The 20,668-nt window shown below is 44.6% G+C and overlaps 1 protein-coding gene across 2 annotated transcripts; it reads left to right on the forward strand.

The window, feature by feature from the left end:
- The first annotated feature begins 65 nt into the window (after positions 1–65).
- On the forward strand, positions 66–19,837 carry MRRF (mitochondrial ribosome recycling factor). Of its 2 annotated transcripts, none has more exons than XM_074973494.1 (7): positions 66–96; positions 2,174–2,382; positions 2,984–3,139; positions 4,400–4,518; positions 8,558–8,649; positions 15,374–15,533; positions 18,024–19,837. In XM_074973494.1, the coding sequence occupies exons 2-7, from the start codon at positions 2,199–2,201 to the stop codon at positions 18,099–18,101; spliced, it is 789 nt and encodes a 262-aa protein (XP_074829595.1). In that variant the 5' UTR covers positions 66–96; positions 2,174–2,198; the 3' UTR covers positions 18,102–19,837. The 2 variants fall into 2 exon arrangements, with proteins under 2 accessions (XP_074829595.1, XP_074829594.1); XM_074973493.1 differs by having other exon boundaries at positions 90–207.
- Positions 19,838–20,668: the final 831 nt, after the last annotated feature.

Genomic DNA, 20,668 nt, shown 5'->3' on the forward strand with positions numbered 1-20,668 from the left:
TGCCAGCGGCGGCGGCCTCCACTGACCCTAGGCCCCGCCCCCTCCCTGAGAGGAGGGGCACGCCACGCCAACGTCTGACGTAAGGACGTGTCGCAGGTGGGTGACGTTGGCGCGGCGCGCGGCTGAGCGGCGAGTGGGAGCGCGGGGCCGCGCGGCGGGGACCGGGAGACCGAGCAACGGCAACCAGAGCAGTGGGCGGGGCTTAAGGTCCGGGGCGGGGCTGAGCGAGCATGGGGGCGGCCTGAGGGTGGGGGCGGGACTGTGCAGGCAGCATGAGCGCAGGGCACCTGGGGGCGGGGCTCGGTGGAGCTGTGTTCCATGGGGGCGGGGCTACACACTATGGGGCGGGGCTGGAGAACAGGGGCGGGGCTACACACTATGGGGCGGGGCTGGAGAACAGGGGCGGGGCTACACACTATGGGGCGGGGCTGAGGAACAGTGGGTGGGGCTATTCACCATGGGGGAGAGCTCTGGAGTAGGGGGTGGTTCTAGGGCTAAGGGGCGGGGCTTGCATTATGGGGCAGGGCTGGTAGTGGTTGGGGCTATGCACCATGGGGCAGAACGCCTGGAGCAGGGGGTGGGCGAAGGGGCGGGGCTTGTACCGGGGGCAGGGCTTGGAGAGCAGGGGGTGGGGCAGGGTTAAGTGGTGGGCAGGGGAGGTGCTCCTGAGGCCAGGTGCCCTCTTGGCCTAGGTTTCTGACATAGGGCTTCATAAGGGGTGTGTAAGGGTCAGGGAGGTGGGGGAGTCTGTTAAGCATGAGGTGCCTGGGGTGATCTGTAAAACCCAGCCCCTGGCATCTTGTGGCTGGTAAAGATCCCCAGGCATTGATATCACTGTGTGAACTCCTCCCCAGAGCCCAAAACAGGAAAGTATCTTCTGCCTGCCTAATTTCCTATTGCTGTTTTTAGCTGGGTGTGGTATTCCTCACTTCCTGTCCTAAACCGCAGAGCAGCATTGCTGTGTGGCTACTAACCTGCCACCACATTCTACTCTGTCTTTCCGTCTTCAGTTGTTGCCAATTCTCACAATTGTTCGGTCTCGCACTAGGTGTTATTTTTATGTAAGTCTCAGCTTCTGGATTCGTGTGAATACAGGAGAATCCCAACTGTCATTTAATTTTTTTACAAAGGTTCGTGGCTGACCTGGTTGCAGAAAAATGCTTGAACATGTGACCTATCTGTACCCTAGAGGTTCAAAAGCCAGAAGGCAAAATAAAAGAACCCCACATTTATTATTTATTAAAAAATCATATTTTTAAGTCAATCTCATAATGTTCAAACGGTTGGGGTTGGCAGTAGCGTATTATTATTGTTATTTACTTGTTTTGTGGGAGCATTTTGGAAGCTCAGACAAACGGTCCCTGTTGTATTGTGTGTGGTAAAGAAAAGACAACAAGTAACAGAGAAAATAGTCCTGCTCCCAGAGAACTTAGAATCCAAGTGTCACAGAGGAAGCAGAAGTTGGACAAAACAGACAAAAGAAACATAAAAACAGCCATAGTGGGTCGGACCAATGGTAGCCCAGTATCCTGTCTCTGACAGTGGCCAGTGCCAGAGCTTCAGGGGGAAGTGTACAGAACAGGGCAATTATAGAATGATCCACTCCCAGCTTCTGTCAGTCAGAGGTTTAGTGTTGCCCTGAGCGTGGGTTTGCATCCCTGACCAACATGGCTAATAGCCATTGATGGACGTACCTTCCCCGGGGTCTTCTTCTGTTTGTACAGTGCCTAGCACAATAGGGTCCTGGCCTAAGTGCTACTGCCATACAAATAATATATAGTCATCATTATTTTAAAAACAGGAAGGGGATTGACGGATTCTAGAGTCTCAAATTTTGTGCCACCGAATTTTGTGTTTAAATCTGAATGCGACTGACATATTTAAGAGCATCTTGTCAAAAATGTGGTCATACCTGTGTTTCAAGTTTCCATCTTAACGCAGCCTCCACACCTCCTTGGCAGATGTCAATATTAATGCTATATGAGTATATTGGATCCAGTCGTCCTGCCATTGAAATCAGCAGCAAAACTGCATTGATTCATTAGGACCAGAAGCAGGCCTGTTGTCCTCTGATCATTATCATGGACTGACAGTTTGATATTAAACTTGAAACCATTTTTACACGATGATTGTAGAAGACTGTTCTTGTATCTCCCATTTTTCCCTTTTCCAGGTGAATGAAAGAGTAGTTGTATGCCATGGCCATGGCATTAAGGTGTCTCCGTCAGCTGCCTCCCCTGTTTCATAATTCTCTCTCAAGACTAGTAAGGCCACCCCTGCAAGTACCTTTGAGGCATACAGCCCTGATGCTGACTGGCTGCAGGCAGTGTGTGGTCCACCAGACAATGCTCACCAGACATCTAGCTACCAAGAAAGCCAAAGGTAAAGAAAGAAGCCTCTTTACTAGAATTTGCCACTTCTAATTATGTATCCATACTTTGCTGAAAGTAGGATTTCCATCCTGATGTCACTTACACCTTAATGAACATTCCCCTTCCACCTTTTTTTCTCTGGGAAATACCTTTATTTTGGTGACCAGAACATTTTATTTTCTTCAAAACGCTCTAATATTTTTAGTCCTTGCGCAGCTGAAATTTAATTTTAAAATGCTCACTTAGCACTCTTATTGCCATCAAGGTGACTATTTGCATGAGTAAGGCCATTAATCCCTGATCTGGAAAGGAATCTCGCAAGAGTCCACACCTGTAGAGATCTTTGCAGGATCAGGTCATTAATTAGCAATCTTCACGTTCCACATTGGAATTAGTGTTGCAAAACACACAGCGCATGATGTGCAAATACATTTTGGATCACAGGCTTATCATTTACCATCTTAAAAATATATACTTCAATTTATGCTAACCTCCAGTTACTAATCTGAAAGTAGTTGCAATGGCTCCTTTTTGTTTTCTAATGTGATAGCTCAGTAAGAGACCATGGTGTTGTCAGTGGTACAGAAATTAATTGTGTGTGCAATTTTCAGCTAAAAGTAAAGGGCAGACCCAAGCCAGAGTGAATATCAATGCTGCCTTAGTTGAAGATATTATCAGTCTCGGGGAGGTAAATGGCGAAATGAAGGCAGTGATGGAAGCCCTCAAGGAAGAATTCGGGAAAAATCTCAATTTAAGAACCTCACCAGGTCAGTAACTTGCTTGTATAATTCTCTACTGTCTATAAATGAATCCGCTGAGCCTTTCCAGCCCAGATCTGTGTCTTTCATTTTCTGTAAATTGATTTTCTTTTTATTGAGTTACTCACTGGGTACCCAATTACTGCAACCTTGAGATCCCCAACTAAAGACTTTCTTCACCCTGAGCTTGACCAGGAAGAATCCATTTTTGTTAATAACTTCCTGAAAATGGCTTTTGTAAGTGGGAGATGTCAAAAATGTCTAACTGAACTGTTTGCAGATGTGATGAAGAAGCAAGTTGTCAGCTAATGGTGCAGTAGGGCAGGAAAAATCCAATTGCCATTAAATTAGCCTTTTGGAAATTGCCATCAGGCTGGTGTCTGGCATATGCAGACTTCTTCTACAATGCATATTTGTGGTTAGTGACCTTTACAAACCCTGTTCAGTGAATTTTGTGTTCATAAAGAAACGTGAATATATTTGGCCAAGCTACAGTTACTCTAGCACACTGAATACACACATTTGTAATGCGTATCCAGTTTCAGGGAGAAAACTTAAACAATGGCCAAATATGGATCATTCACCACCCCAACTCAGTCTCTAATGGAGTTAGAATGGGCAGCTCAATTGCTTAACGATTTATTTTAACCTCAGTTATTTTTTTTTTCAAATCATACTGATAAAGTGCCCCATCTCCCCTGTGCTTTCTGGCCTGTTAACATTTTGCAGCAGAAACTACAAAGCAGATTAAGGGGATCTTAGAGTGAAATAAAATACTTTAAATTAGACAGTGAACTGCACCTCCTATGGGGACTTAGGAAAGAATCTGGGGGCACAGAGGAACACCGCCAGCTTAAAAATCATATAAATCTCCTGTACTTGTGTTATAAGAGGTTAGATCATTTATACTGCAAGAATTTTAAATACTTAATTTCCACCTTACTATTTATGTTCTTCGTTTACCATTTTTATTCGGTCAGTTTATTAGTCAGTTTCACTTTCTGGTTTTCATGCACTAGCATAATCCTGTGAAGTTTGAATTGCAAAAACCATAGGGGGATGTATAAATACAAACAGGACTGCTTGTTCTGCAAGGGAAGAACAGACCTATTTTAAAAATATATTGTCTTTTCTTCTAATGTCTGTATGCACAATATGAAGAAGTAGGAGTATGAATGAATATTGCAATTGCAATGCCGTTCAGTTTTTTTAAACATAAAAGTGCTGTGTAATATTGACATGCCATTGTTATTTTGGTTTATTTTTCAGGCACTCTTGATCATATAACTGTGACAACAAACGATGGAAAGTTTCCATTAAACCAGCTTGGACAAATCTCGCTGAAATCTCCTCAGCTCATTCTAGTAAATATGGCTAGTTTTCCAGAGGTACGTGGACATGATTGAAGGGATATGAAAATCCAAATGGAAGGAAAAGGGGACTGAGCAGTTCAGAGGCACAAGCGTTTTATCTCCTTTCAAAACCAAAAGGAGTATAATTACTGTAGGAATAATGGGATGAAACTGAGCAAAGGAAATTTAGACTGAATGGGGCACATTCCACCCCACTAGAATTAGCACAATTCTTATTGACTTCATTCTGGATCAGCATCACTTCCTGATCTCACAGTCACAGAACGAAATGTTTCACTACTGAATGTACGTGTTCACTTTCCTGTGTTTTGGTACCTCACCTTCGAAGCAGCGCTGGAATATCGCCATTGCTACATGATGCACCCACTATATCAAGATTGAATTTGGCACAGTATCGTGGGGAAAGTCCTGAGAGAGCTCTTTTAGCCTTGTGGAATAATTTCCTATCACTTGAGTCATTTAAAACTGGCCTGAATAAAGCTAGAGATAATATAGAGGAAAATTCTGCTTTGGCAGAATTTTGCTTTGCCGTGGCCTAAAAGGTGTTTCCCTCTCCAGTATCTGTGTCGCATACAGCACTCTTTGCACACACATGACCTCCCATTGACTCATCAGGAATTATGCATACAGTAAGAATGCTAGATCTGTCCTGCTATTTATGCCAGCCCACCTCCTGATGAAGACTAGTCTATATCATGAAACCATTACTTGGTGGTAGAGGACTGAAACTCCTATGAAAGTTATTTGTCTTTCACTTGTGTCGATGGCAGCCTCTGAAAGTTTGTGGCAAAAATAGCGTATCCACTTCTGAATAGATTGTGCCACTCCCATAGTGGAGCAAAGTTGGGCATTTAATTTCCACCATTATCAGTCCCACAGAGAGGGCTTTTGCTCAGAAAAGTGACTGTAAAGTGTCCCATTGGGCTCTATAGATCCTAGTTAGTATTAGTGGGCACAGGGTCAGGCATTGCCCCAGCTCTAGAACTGGAGGTTAGCCAACATTTATTTATCTTTATTTTTCAAAGGCTTCTCCCAATTAATTAAGCCAGCAAAATCTCCAAGGAGGTCGTTACAGGCCCAATCCTGTGAGCTGTTCAGATCTAGGTTCCACTAGAGCTGAACCTCCAAAGTTTACAGGTGAGAAGGTTTGAATAAGTCATTGTGGGACTCAACCCATCCACAGTGAGGAAGTGAGAATGGCTTTGAACCAAATGCCTAGAAATGGAATATGGTTCTCTGTATCATCACCCCAAATCTAGTTATTCCCCAAACCAGGTACCACTTCTGATGAAGTGAGCTGTAGCTCACAAAAGCTTATGTTCAAATAAATTTGTTAGTCTCTAAGGTGCCACAAGTCCTCCTTTTCTTTTTGTGAATACAGACTAACACAGCTGCTACTCTGAAACCTGTCACTTAACCCTTGACCACCAGCTCTACACTTCTCTAGCTGAGGTAGTTATGTAATCTCTTTGATGGAAATAACCTGGGGCTACTGCTTGGATGTATGAGGATAGGTTAATGCCTAGATAACTTCATGCACGTATTGACCTGGATGTGTTGTTTACAGCATCTGTCTGGCCCTTGCATTGTATCAAACAAAGAATAAACATTCACAGAATATCAGGGTTGGAAGGGACCTCAGGAGGTCATCTAGTCCAACCCCCTGCTCAAAGCAGGACCAATTCCCAATTTTTGGCCTGGATCCCTAAATGGCCCTCTCAAGGATTGAACTCACATCCCTCGGTTTTATCAGGCCAGTGCTAAAACCACTGAGCTATCGCTTCCCCCAGTAACATTATGTCAAAAGAGCATGTAAGAGAAAAGCACAGTGGAAATGGACCCCCTGGGCCAAACCCTGTTTGCCTTAGTCATGTGCAAGGTTTAGAAAAAACAATTAGATGTTTTGTGAGTTTTTTGTTTTTCTAACAGGAACAGTTCATTTGCTGGAACAGGGTGGGGGTAATGTTGTAGTATTTTTCCCCTTCCTCTGTCTCAGCCAATGTATATGTTAAACAATATTGCTTTAACTGAGCGTTTCCTTCCCATAGCCCAGACACTGGTTTATAATATCACATGTTTATGGCTTTAAAATGCTGAGATAATCCACTAGAGGTTTTCTCTGTTCTCAATGTCTTTAGCATTTCTTAACTTTTCAGTCCACTTAAATGCTCGCGATTGTGTTTTACACCATATTGACACAATGCTCGTTTGCATGCAAATGCAACACAGTGCCAGGGAGTGCCTTGGCAGATAAATGGTGCATGCTGTAACTATCCATCTATTGTAGTAGTCTGCAGCTAAAGTTAATGGTACAAAAAGAGGAGCAGAAACAGCAGCACTACTTTAAGGAAACTTAATACCGTTGGAAAAAAACTCAAGGCTAGTTTTCTTCTGTTATTGCCCATGTTAAGGAATGAAATAAATGGACAGGGCATGATGGAAATTTGCTACCAGAGTGTCTGATAAAATGACATTTTAGCTATAACATGACCTCAGTATTTGACTATTTGATCATAAATCACTCAACAATGGAACCCAACAAAAGTCCAGTTTGGGATTGATCGAGGTTGCTTTCAAATGGGACAGTTAATGCTTGCTGTTTCTGAATATGATGCACACTCTTTGCATCCTTCTCCTATAACATCAGATCTCCAAATGCTGTACTAAACAAGAACTGATTACGTGCTTTCCAAGATGCCACACCACATCTCATGGGATAGAGAGGATTGCAACCAAACCTTGCATTTGGAAGGGATAATTTTTGTTAAAGAGGCAGGTTTGTCTTTCATGGATCATACAGAGATAAAATGAAGCAAAAGATGTATGCATTTGAGACTAACTTGTGTAGAAAGGGATCTGTGCTCTGATGAAGCAGGGCAGCTCCCTCTAACATTATAGTGGGTCCCTCAAGAAGTTCTCTTACAGGTGAATTTTAATATGGGAGATGGCTATTAGATATCGTGTCTAAAGCCCTGATTCAGCAGAGCATTTAAGCACATGCTTAGCTTCAAGCACCTGAATGCTTGGGTCCATTCTCAGTGTTTTTCTCTCGTGCTCTTTTGACTTGACTTTATTTTGCATTTGAGACCATACAAGTACCAAATAGATGCTGTAAAACAACGCAAACAGGTCAGTGAATCCATAGCACTTAAATGCTTAAGTACTCTGCTGAATCAGGGTCTAAATAGATTGTCAAGCCCTGTGTACCAAATTCATCTCTGGTGTTGAACCGTTGAAGACGACTGGATTCATCCCCATCAGCCCGGTTCTTTTAGGTAACATTGTAACCCTGTTTATCTTTACTCCAATAATATGTGACATGGAAGCTGTTGGATAGGTTTGGATCACTTCACTGTTTACCAAGCATACCTGTTGTGTTGGGCCAAGTGACTTTCCAGCGCTGTCCTGTGTACAGGTACCTTGCCTTCAACGCAGTACTGGATTGCTGGCATTGCCACATGATGCTGGCATGCAGCAGCCACCGGGTAAAGAGTTATAATAAGTAAATAATAAATTATGAGACACTTAAATAAATACAACTGAGCCTGGTTGGAAAAGCACTGGTTGCATTCCTCAGCCACAAACTAGTGTCTGGATTTAACCCAGCTTGATTGTAGTGCCGCATGAGTTAATTAGTAACTTTTCTAAATTGGCACTATGCAATTTCTAGTGTAAAACTTTCAACTAGAATTTTTAAAGGCAGAGAATCTTTCATCTCCCTTTTCCCCAGTCCAGGCTCTCCTATGGGGATTTATTGTGGTTTTGATCTGCATTGCCTCAAAGCATTCAAATAGTTTCAAAGAAGCAAAACTGTTTTCTTTTGTTGTTGCTTTTTCCCCCTCCCCGCTCCCTAATACTCTGGTACCAAGAATGGACGTAGTTTGCAATTCCATTTGATCAAAGCACTCTGCACCAATGTAACTTCCTGATCGTACTGGTAACAGAACTAAATGTTTCCATGTTCTGGTGAGATGGATTGCCAGCTATCGACAGAGTTCTGGCATCTGGTAATAATTATTTACTAATTCCTTTTACCTTTTGATCTGGTTTACAGAGTACAGCTGCAGCTATCAAGGCTATAAGGGAGAGTGGAATGAACCTGAACCCGGAAGTAGATGGGATAATAATTCGGGTGCCAGTTCCTAAGTAAGTAATTATAATGACTGTCTGTCTAAATTCATGGTTATGTGAGATGATGTAATGGGCTGCAGTGGATTTCATTTGTGATCCTGGTGCATATTCTCCGGAGGATAAGAATGCATGGTTACTGTAAGGTCTTGACACAGTCGCTTTGCATATTGCTACATCTGGAGTTTAAAAAAACCCAAGCCTTTAAGAAATATCTGATGGAACCTCTTCCAAGTGTCAAGCCAGCGGTTCCCGCAAATTCTCCAGCATTGCAGTATCCATTCTTTTGATACATGGGGCTCTGCCTCGCTGTTTTCCAGTTTCCCCCCTGCGCAGAAGGGAGTTGGGCAGTGGGTGGCTGCTGCATTTAACAAGGCATCAGAGGCAGTGGCCAGGCACCTTAAAGTCAAACTCTCCTAAGAGAGCTGAATTGAGTACCCAGTTCAAGGCCTGATTCACCACTGCCTTTCTGTAAATAGCTGGAGTTACGCCAGCATATAACCACATTGATGCAATGATGAATCAGTAACATGGAGATGAACCGTCATCCAGCCGCCAAAGGAGTGGCAGGAGGGAGTGATGGCCAAGCAGGGAACTTGTAATTTTCTGCTTCTTTCACTATTTCCATTTAACTGCTATGCAGGATTGCTGTACAACTGTTAAAACAGCTGTCAAGTTCTACCCCAGAGGCAGCTGCATTACAGTGGTGCCTGAAACAGTTTCTGTATTTATAGCAGTATGAATCCAGTGTAAGTCCATTCACTTCTGGATACAAACCAATGTACTGGAGTGCAGAACATAAGAACAGCCATACTCGGTCAGATCAAAGGTCCACCTAGCCCAGCATCCTGTCTGCTGACACTGGCCAATGCCAGGTGCCCCAGAGGGAATGAACAGAACAGGTAATCATCAAGTGATCCATCCCCTGTCGCCCTTTCCCAGCTTCTGGCAAAACATCTGTCATAGTTATGGGCAGATATCTATTGTGTACCTGGGATGAGTTAGGGTCTGATCCATCTCCCACTGAAGTCCACAGTCACAGAAGAGCTGATGCTGGGAGGGGCGGACATCAGTGTATGTTACAGCCTCAGCCCATCAGGATGCTCTGAAGATTTGTGATGTATCTCTGTTTTATTGGGGATTTAATTATGCAGATTACACCACAAAAAAAACCCAACAGGCCAATCAGAGCATGGCTTTATTTTTATTCATTCTGACTTCCATAAATGCTTATCCACAGATCTAGACACATGGTTAGGACACTAACCTAGTACTTGGGAGACCTGGGTTCAAATTTCTGCTCCACCACAAATTTCCTGGGACCTTGGGCAAGTCCTTTAGCCTCTCTGTGTCCTCATCTGTACAATGGGGATAACAGCCATGTCCTGCCTTACAAGAGTGCAGTGAGGATTATAAATTAAAGATTGTGAGACACTACTGTCCTATGGAATGAGGGCCAGATAGGTACCTAAGATAGACATAAACGTTGCAAAAATACAGACAATTGGCATTCCAAGCCCAGTGAATTAGGACCCGCGTCTCTGAGAATGGTCTGGAACAACTTGCATAAGGGCCCCTGATAGAGTCTTACCATATATTATGTATATTTCCAAGTAGGTGACTTTGGATAAGAATAGACAAATTAAAGTTTGCTTGTATTACAGATCTGCTTAAAGAAATTACATTACATTTCAAGTATTTCAATCAGAGAAGTCTCTAATTGCTGTTGTCTGTTGCTTTGAGGGAAGCTGAGTGGAATTTTCATTCCATTTGCTGGTTTTCTTTCTTTCATATGCTTTCTCCCCTTCCCTGTTTCCTAAGGAGTGGCAAGACGGAAGAGGAGGGCACTATTATCTTCATAATTGCCTAGGATCTTGGGTTGCCACACAGTATTGTTAATGGGCACTCAGGTCACCCTTGAATATGAATTACAGGGGAGAAGAAATCCAGAAATCAGTAAATCCTTTAAAAACAAAAAAGTGTTGTCAAACAAGTGTGTATGTTCTGTCACTTTCTTTTGTGGTGCTGCAGATGAGGCTGAGTTCCAGTCATGTTGCCTGTCTACCCATACGGTCAGCACTAGGAAATCTGTCCTGCTTATTTCATTGTCCCCTCTGGGGTATCACTGCTGTCATTCTTAGTTTCATTTTTCCTGGGTGTTTGGCAGGTCAGGGAGTCCCAGTTTAACAGAACATAGTCTCTCTCTCTCTCTCTCTCTCTCTCAGTTCTGACTGAGGACAGATGACCAGCAGGTTGCCACATTAGTTCAGATTCAACACCGCTTCCCACCTGTTCTCTTGTGACAAGACTAAATATTAACAGGTTCAACTAGCCTTTAAAAAGGGACAGTGTTAATTTGATTAGTTTCAAAACAATTACTTATAAAAAATATCCAGTTTTTGATAAAGGCACCTTTTTAAATAGTATGCCCTGGATTTTTTTAAATTCTTTAAGTTTTTATAATTTTTTGTCTGCTTCCTGATATTTACAAAGGAAAAACTCACAGACTAGTAAGAGAAACAGTGAAATTGACTATGCAAAAGTGATGTCAAATGTGCATAGTAAAAAACCCGAGATGTTTTCCTTTTATCTTTCTTCAGAAAGTGTTATTTTAGGTGTTGTTTGTACTTCCAGTAAATCCAATACTTTCCACACAGAAATGTGATTGATCATGATTGACAGTGTCCCTTTAAAGTGACGTTATTTGACTACAAATCATTTTTAAAAAAAATCCAACTATTGTACTCTGAAATGTCAAGTGGTGTTGATAACAGAGGTAATTTCTGTCCTGATCCAGCAACCAGATACATGTGGTCAAATTTGCATCCACATCGATCCAGTTGCATGATCACAGCCTGCGATTATTATAACGGAAAAATTTCACAATCTAATTTACTTTTCTCTATCTATTCTATTTGTTTTGTTTTTGCATTTCCCTCAGCTTAGACAATAAATAGAGACTAGTCAACTTTATTTTTGTCTACTTTCACTTTCATGTCAATTTCCCTTTTAGGGCCTCCGGCACAAACCTGCTTCAGTGTTTGTGTCGCAAACACTGCATGGGCAATGTTTATTTGTATTAAAAAAAGTTTCTGTTCCAGTTTAAAAAATAAAACTTGAGAAAATTTCTATCAGTTTGATTTCTCAGCCAAATCTGACCGGACATTGTGCCCTTTGTGGTATTGCCTCCTGGCTAGAGCCATCTCTTTTTAGACCTATTGTGAGAGACTGGATGTTATTTATAAATTAGTAATATTTTTACACACACTTGACTGAAAGTCCAGTGAGTCATTTGAAAGTTCAGTGACTCTGCTTTAATTCTTTTCTTTAAGAAGTACCCACAGTCCCCAGTATGGGGCAAACAGGCTCATGAAATGTCATTTGAAAAAACAAAGTGTTTTGGAACCTTGCACTCCAATTCTTTCATCATAACAAAAATATGTCATTCTCACCTAGTACTGGGTAATTCATCTTGCACATTAACTTTCAACATGTATCTCAAATCATACAAGCAGAGTATCCAGTTGCGCCTATGTACCTCTATCTGATCCCTCTCGCTCACAGGAAATTCCTATCATTTATGATACAAAACCATTCTTACCAATGTAAACGTCTTTCAACAGAGACCAGAAGTGGCCCGCATTGTTTTCCCTCTGTGTTTGTGCATGTGCCTCATGCTCATAAGAGAGCATCGAAATGTGGCCATGTTTGGATAACTGGCTACTGACTGAAAGAAACAAAGAGGAGACATCACTAGCAATCTGAGCCCTGCACACTTCTAAAAATATTGGGTTTAAATAGCGAGGGTTCGGCCCTGGTTATCTGCTCGCAGCTCTATGTTGGGGGTGATGTGAAGCGGCACCACCCCAGTAGGAGCCTCCTGGAGTTCCAAGGGTGGGGAGTGTCCACACCCCAGCACAGAGCCAGTTCTATGGGCTGGTGTGATAGGGAGGCGGAGAAGGGGCAAGCACCTTGCCCCTTTTCGTCACTTCTGATTAGACATCTCAGGCTTCTCCTACAGCACTTCCCTTTAAAGAGGAGATAGGGACAACAGTTCCTACATCCAAAACGAAATGTGCCCAGATCACCTGTGAGGTTAGCAGATCTGGTGCCAGAATCGCCACGTTCAAGGGGATGGATGGCCTTTGAAACCAGCAGCCTCGCATTGATGAATTCCTTAGCAGGAGCAGCGGCTGCCTGAAAGAAATAGACGTTTTTGTAGCATTATTGGTGGTAGGAGCTCAGAACCTATATATAATCTCAGTGGAATGTAAAACCCACAAGGAAAGCTCTATGTCACTACACATTGTTAAACAGAAATGGGCATTAATAAAGACAGACAAGGAGATGTGTGACCCTGTGCCAAGCAGCATAGGAAATCTGGCAGCACTGCATAAACAAACATTTCCTTAAAGGTTCAGCAGCCCTGAGCAGCTGAGTGATACCCTCAGCACAATCCACAAAACATTTACACATGTGGGGAGGTGAGCAGCAAATCGCAAACTGGATCTACCGCATGTGGGGAGCTCTAGCCACAGACCAACACACCCTCTGCCTAGCAGGGAAGTAAGTGAAAAGAGTCATGTAGAAATTTCCAATGCCCAGAGTAGCAGACAGAGATGCTCCCCTGAAACACTGTCTGGGAATCTGACCTCTTTTATCCTTATTTCTGAACAGTATAACTAGATAAAATCATGGAGAAGAGGTCCATTAATGGCTATTAGCTAAGATGGTCAGGGATGCAACCGCAGACTCTAGGTGTCCCTAAACCTTCAACTGCAAGAAGCTGGGACTGAACAACCCAGGATGGATCACTTGATAATTGCCCTGTTCTGTTCATTCCCTCTGAAGCACCTGGCATTGGCCACTGTTGGAAGACAGGATGTTGGACTAGATGGACATTGATCAGACCCGTATGGCCGTTCTTATGAACAGACTGTGCTGTTTTGGTATGTGGCTGTTTTCACAGGCCACAAGACTTCTGGTTCATAACTTTCAGAAGAGAAGCCCTGAAAGGATTGGTGTTCTGATCCATAGTTTCTCACTCCTAGGTCAATGGCTCAAATGCAAGCTCAGGTCTAAGATGACAGATGTTTGCCCTGTATGAAATAAACTGGTCACCTTCATCCAGGCATCTCCATCACCAGACTTACGGGCACAGTCACTCTTCCCGTGGCCACAGCTCAGCAGAGGAAACAAAGGGCTAGGGAGGCAAACTGCCTGCCTCCAGACCACAGCTGCAGCACGTTAACAGAGCAGTGCAGTCGTGAAGCTAGCACTGCCACTGTCTGCACTGGATCTGTCCTGGACTACGGTCTGTGGGTCTGTCAAATGCTGCACTTTTTACAGACACTAAATTCATTCCTAATAATAATTTAATAATCAGCTCTGGAAATAAATGAATGAGCCTCTGATTGGTCAGGGCCTCTGCAAACATCTGCCTTGAGCAACTTGGCTGTGGAGTGAAGAAACCAAAGGGAATGTGGCTTATCAGGCTATGAGTGAGCTAGGAAAGGGTTCAGAAACTGCTCGGGTAATGAAAGACTCTTTGTAATTAATACCCGCAAAGAGGCAGAGCTAACATTGCTATGGGAACCCTAACTCCCCATTTCCTGATTTCCACGCAGGAAGAGCCTTGTCTTTAATGTTGCAGTGACCTAGCCTGTTGCAGTCAATTTCTAAATACTTCTGTGAAATGTTTATTCTGCAATATCTCCCACTAGCAGACAGGCATTCTCTTGCTAATGATATGTAGCACTTGCAACAGGCTTTTCATCTTCAAGGCACTTTGAAAACATTTGCTAAATAATTAATCCTCACAATAGGTGCTGTCAGAGCCCCGTTTTCCACACTGGGAGAGTGAGGTATCAAGAGATTAAATGACTTGACCAGGGCCTCTGAGGGTGGCAGTGTCTCTGCAGCTCCAATGCCCCATTCTTATGCTCAGGATCCTAGATGCCTCTCCTTTCTGATCTAGAAAGTGAAGCTACCGGGGAATCATGGGAGTTTTCCCTGTGTTTGTCTGCAGCTCCTGACCCACTGTGAGGAGCTGAGTGTCTGAATTACAAGTCTGGTTTGAAACCTCAGTCTGCTAGAGTTGGATACAAATAAATTGAAATAATTATTTTAGAAAATTTTGCAATATTGGTCTCTTCTCAAACAGCGTGTTAAATACGATCACAGTGGAAATACCAGTCTGGTTCCCGCATGCTCGTGAAGAACTGGAAAATGGGTGAATAAAGAGATTCACCCTGTAAGCTGTATAACTCCCAGATATAGTTTTCAGACTATTCCAGTTGCAAGGAGAGGTTAAGGGGTTTCCTCCTGCCCCTTCACAGCTTTACAGCAGGATTAAACTTTTCAGCTCAACATCTCAAGTTTTGAGGTTGATATTCCCTCCTCACTCTTGCAGATGCCTTGGCAGCACAAAAAAGAAAAGCCTAAACATTTCAGCATGGTTTTCAGGCACTGCACAGAAAACCATAAACGTAATAAGATCTGATCCAAATCCCTAAGCTACTGCCATGCTCGTTGCCTTCCACTCCAGCCCTGAGACTTACATGACTTAGTTTGAAAGGTGTCGGTCCCAGACCCAGGAGGAACTGTTTGAAAGAGGCCAGTGTGGACAGGATCAGTGGATTGTACTTCCTCAGCTTGCCAGTTTATCCTGCACACACATAATATCACAATGAACAGATCAGTTACGTGCTACGCCTAACGCCCTTTACTTCTCCCTGATTAGGGTAACAAGAGAACACCGTGAAAGCCTGGCTAAACTCGCCAAACAGCTTACGAACAAGGGTAAGGACTCTTTGCGAAAGGTCCGGAGTAACGCTGTGAACCAAGTGAAGAAGGCCAAGAGCACAGTGTCTGAAGACACCATTAAGCTGGTAGAAAAGCAGGTATTTTTTCTCCGCAGCAGTGCGTTGCATGTGTTTACTGACTCCCTTGGGACAGGGCCATCAGGGAGAAGATCCAGCTGTGCTAGACTTTGGTAACAAAAACGCAGATTTCAGGAAACCCTTGTTAGGGGCTGGGGTGGGCATGGCCCTTTTTTGTGTTTTTTTTTTTTTAAATAAGTCATAACTGCTGCTCCCTCTGCCTTCCGCAGAGCGATTTTGGGTTTGTTCAAACCTGAAACTTAGAGTCAACTTTGGGGCATGAACCTGTGCAAATTGAAGGGGGGGAGGGTAGTAAAGGTTCCCACAAACCTTCATTAGCCTGACAAGCCTATTGTAGCAGCATGTGCCAAATACCCAGGCCAGCAGGGTGGCCAGAGTCCAGCCCTGCTCTTGAATCTTCAGTGGCAGTTTTATCACCATCATTTATGCAATGCCGTAAGTGCACATGGACTTTGCAAGCACATAGGGCCAGATCATCAGCTGGTGGGAGTCGACATTGCTCCATTGACTGCAATGAAATTAACACTAATCAAACATTAGTAACCTTGCACTATGCTATGGCTTTGTGGCTAGATTCAGCAAGATATACCTAACTTTAAGCATATGGGCAGTCTCACTGAAGTCAGTTACTCATGCTTAAGATTAGGCACATGCCTAAGTACCCTGCTGAATAAAGGCCTCTAACTGCAAGATATTATTTGTTAGCAGTAAACACTAGGAATATAGCAGAGAGCACTCCTTTGCACGCTCGCTGCTGGTAGAAGTTAACTTTAGCTACGTCTACACTATGAGCTAGGGGTGGGATTTTCCTGCTTGGGCTAGCGCGAGAATAAACAGCAGTGCAGTCGTGGTAACACGGGCAGTGGTACTGGAAGCATGGCTGAGCTATTACATTTACTCTGCTGTCTCTACTCGCACTGGTTCCGTGAGAGCCAGTGAGAGCACGTGGAATCCCAGCCCTAGCTCATGGGGTGGACAAAGCCATAGTAGCATTAGCTCTTGCCGTGATGGGGATGTTTTGGTGTTAAACAGGAATTATCTTCTGAATGTGTCAGTGTGCCCAAAAGCTGGTGCTGTGGACACCTTTGATAAACACTTCCTGGCATAAAAGTTTGTGCAAGCAAAAAGAGGAGCTCTTCCAGAGCAGTCAGATGGCTTCTTGTATTTGTGGGGTCAGTGTCTCAGCTCAGATTTTGCTTGTGCCAGGGATTTTCAACATGAGGCAAGCTCACCTCCCACGTACCTGGGATCCTAGAAAACTGGGGACCAAATTGATATTAGACCCTTCTACATAGGCCCTGTAAGATTGGAGCAGGCAGAACCTAAATTTGCACACAAATAGCGATGGTATGTGCCCAACAATCACCTCTACCTGTATTGCACATGCAAATTCCCATCGCACACTTACACATGGCTTTTGCACCCAAATAGGTGCATGCACAACTCTGGCCACCACAATTTAGGAGGTTCCTTTGAAATTTTGGCCTGTCTCCGCTCTTATTACCATGATCCTGGAGCACCAGGTTGGGCTTTTGGAATAGTGCTGCGTTCCCCGTGACAGAGGGGAGTAAATCGGTCTGGTACTTGATTTGCAAATAAAAGCAAAAGCTTCTATTAGCAGACTGCGGCTGCTGCTGTGCAATTCATTACAACAGCAGGAAGGCTACGACGAGTAAGGAGATGAGTCCTTTACGTTCTGGCTCTGACATCTGGTGGCCTCCAGTTTCACCGACAGACTGTCCCACCACGTTAGGTCTATTAAATAAGGACTTGGCAGAGCAACTGGTCAGTCTCAGCCAAGAGCTTTTCACCAGGAGCCTTTCAGAGACCGGCAGGGATTGTACGGAAAGTAGGTTAAATGTTGGGTGTGTGTGGGTGTAGGAGAGTCAGCCACTGACGGGATCTGGTTAAAGGAGAACTGGATGCTGATGGAGGAGTCACACAGGTCACTGGACATACTGTGTGGCAATGCTCAAACCCAATCAGCCATTACTATACCACTGAGCACTCCCGTGGTGAGTTCCATTTCTGTGCCCTTTACCAAACTTTAATTACAACACACCTGTGCTGTGAAGAGGTGCTGTCACTTTACAGCTGGGGAAATGGAGGCACAGAGAAGTGACTTGCCCAAGGCTGCAGCAGGAAATAGTGTCAGAGCTAGGATTAGAAATCAGAAGATCCCGTTTCCGAGACACGTGTGCTCAGACCATTCCTCATGCACCTGTTATTGTGTTGGTGGGAAGATGCATCTGTCGGGGTTTTGACAGCTTGTGAAATGTATTTGTGATCTTCCACATACAGTCAGTTGGCTTCTAGTCTCAGTTACTCCAAGAACAAGAACATTCCACTGACTTCAGAGGAGTGACTGGATATACACCGAGAACGGAATTTAGCCTGCTGGCTTGCTTTGGAGCTTGGGCTTTGTGTTAGGAATTGCCTGTGTCCCATCTTTACAAGGATCTAACTCAAGGCCATGTTATGTTGCTACAGATCCAGCAAATGACAGATGACACTGCAGCAGAGATGGACAAGCTCCTGGCAGGGAAGACCAAGGAGCTCCTCGGCTGAGTGCAGCTTGGACAGACACAGTCAGCAGTGACTATGGCCTGCAGAGAACCGCAGACCAAATGCTCCATGCTTGGTCATAGCAGCTTAGTGTGACTGGCAGGACGGACTGGGTCGTACCTCATGAATAGAGTTATGCTGTGATTACTCAGGGGATTGGCCCATAATCATTGTTGGGGGTGGGGGAATCTAGTCTGTATTTCATTGATTCAAACAATGACACCTGAATCTGGATAAAATAAGGTTAAGAGGAACTGAGGAATACTGGGCGCAATAGCTCTTAGTTGTCAGCCTTCACCATGGCAGCAGCTTCTCTCTGCCACTGGCATTAAAGCACTGAGGGGTGGGGTTGTCAGATTAATGAATGTTTGTCCCCTTTGCAGATCTCTTTCTTACACTTCCTACCATGAAATTCCCACTTAGAGCCTGTCTACACTAGGGTCAATTGCTCTGGTGTAACTGTATCAGTGTTGCTACTGGATACAGACAGGGCCTTAAAGTCAATAGCAGCAAGCAGGGCCACCCGGCCCTAAAGCCTGCCATTCTGCAGGTGTTTCCCCCAGGGGGCTTGGCTGAAACTCATGCATTGGACAAGGGCACTGCATAGATTTGTCCCAGCGGAACAGGAGTGCTCAAAAACCACGGCTTTCACTAGCTAGAGTCCAGCCACACTGAGCAGAAGGTTGGTCTCGCAGGATCCTCCTTTCAGAGAAGGCCCCGTGTACCTCACAATTCTGAAGGCTCTGCCTGGAGCCTTCCCAGGCTCCTTTGGGTTCCAGCTGCCCCTAACCATAATGCTGGGGGAAGAAAGGGAAGTGATTAAGGGAAACCCACATGTTCATTGCCCTGCTGTGAACCAGGTCATTTGTTTTCAGCTAAAATAAAATCAAAAGGAGACGTTAAAATCCAGACCAGGCAGTTCCCTGTCTCTCCATTCCCTTCCCTTTGCAGGAGAGTTTACGTTTCGCTCGCCTGTGGCCTGGCCCCTGTTTACGCAAAGGCTCCCAGCCCGATGTGTCGGACGGGTTGCACACACCTGGCAGAGCAGCCCAAATCTCTTAGTGGCTGAATGAGGCTGCAGTTACGTCTAGCAAAACCACAAAGCTCAATGGCTTGTGTGACGCACGTTGATGGGCTCAGGCCAGTCCACAATGGACCAGTGTGCACATCAGGGGCAGGTTGTGGGGAACAGTGCAGTGAGCCTCACGTCTGTTGGCACCCTTAGCAGAGAGGCCAAGGTGACTGGATGACTCTGTACCCGTTAAGGGGTAGAGAGAGGCACGCTGGGAGGGGAGGGGCAGGGAGGATGGTATTTCTGTTCCACAGGCTGTACCAGTTTCATGGATACAGAGAAGATTTGAAACGCCCAAGCTGTCAGTCCAGCAGCTTTGGCCAGCACTAAGCTCACCTAACGAGAACTCGAAAGCACCGTGCTAGACGCCTCCTGAAAGCCACATTCCGGCCCCCTCCCTGAGTGCAGGGTCTCAGTTTCCAGTGGGAATCATGTGCACGGTTTGAGGCACGGGGGGAGCAGAACTTGCTCTAAGTGCTGGATGCTTTGTAGCAGCTTCCTGCCCCTCATTATCGGCAGGTACGTCCCAAGAACACAGTTTATCTTCATAAACAGAGGAAATGATGAATTATGGAGTAACCCTGCTCCAAAGGCCGTTTGGTTCTGAGCAGCGCCGAGTTCTCTGTAGTCTTTAAATAAACAACCAAAAAAAAAAAAAAAAGAAAGTTATTTTGTCCACAGAGCAGGGGGCGGGGGCGGGAATGAAAGATTTTCTATACTTGGGCCCCACATGTCAACAATTTCTCTGCTTTGTGTATTTTGGCCGAAAGCGTCTATCATGATAAATGAATATAGGAAAATGGTAAGCCCAAGGCGGTTACACGGCTCAGCAAATTGCTTTCAGCTGATTACTTTATTTCTTTTGACATTTATCAAATAGTTTTTTGGTTTGGGGTTTTTTTTTTAACCCGTCGCCAAGGCTGCTGGGCTGCACCAACAGAAGAGCTCCCCTCGTACCTACATAAAGGTGACTGTGAGGAACAATGCCCGTGCTCTTAGATCCATCTTTATGTGGAGCAGACATGAGAGTTCAGAAGCACTTCCACTAATTGCAGCACGATCGAACCCGGCCTGACATTCCAACGACTCTCACCTATTCCAGGGCTGGCTGTGCACACCTCATCTACTGTCATGCTTAGAGGAAACCTGTGGGGAGAGAAAGGCATTGTGGGGGTTGGTCATGGGCTCCTGCTGCTGCCCACCACATACCTCCCAGGGCCGTTGATGGAGCTCCAGACACTGCCTGTTGTTTCTGGGAGCCATTAGGTGGAGAAATTCCCTGGAACATTTACAGATGTACCAGCCCCATTACCATAGCATCTGGCTCCGCCTCATTAACTAAACCCATAACACCAAACAATGCCAGACAGGCTAGGCATGGTTCGTGCAATGGCCAATGCATCTTGAGCCACTTGAAGAGTGAATCCCTGAGCCCATGCACCTTGTGGTGGGTCCTGCAGGCTGCCAGCCTCTGGCCAAGAATAGAGGAAATTGGTTC

This window comes from Natator depressus, chromosome 16, assembly GCF_965152275.1.
Source record: "Natator depressus isolate rNatDep1 chromosome 16, rNatDep2.hap1, whole genome shotgun sequence".
Lineage (NCBI taxonomy): Eukaryota > Metazoa > Chordata > Testudines > Cheloniidae > Natator > Natator depressus.

Coding starts and splice junctions, on each gene's coding strand:
- MRRF (XM_074973494.1), top strand. CDS start 2,199: ATGGCCATGGCATTAAGGTGTCTCCGTCAGCTGCCTCCCCTGTTTCAT. Junction 2,383..2,983: donor AGCTACCAAGAAAGCCAAAG/GTAAAGAAAGAA, acceptor TGCAATTTTCAG/CTAAAAGTAAAGGGCAGACC. Junction 3,140..4,399: donor CAATTTAAGAACCTCACCAG/GTCAGTAACTTG, acceptor TTTATTTTTCAG/GCACTCTTGATCATATAACT.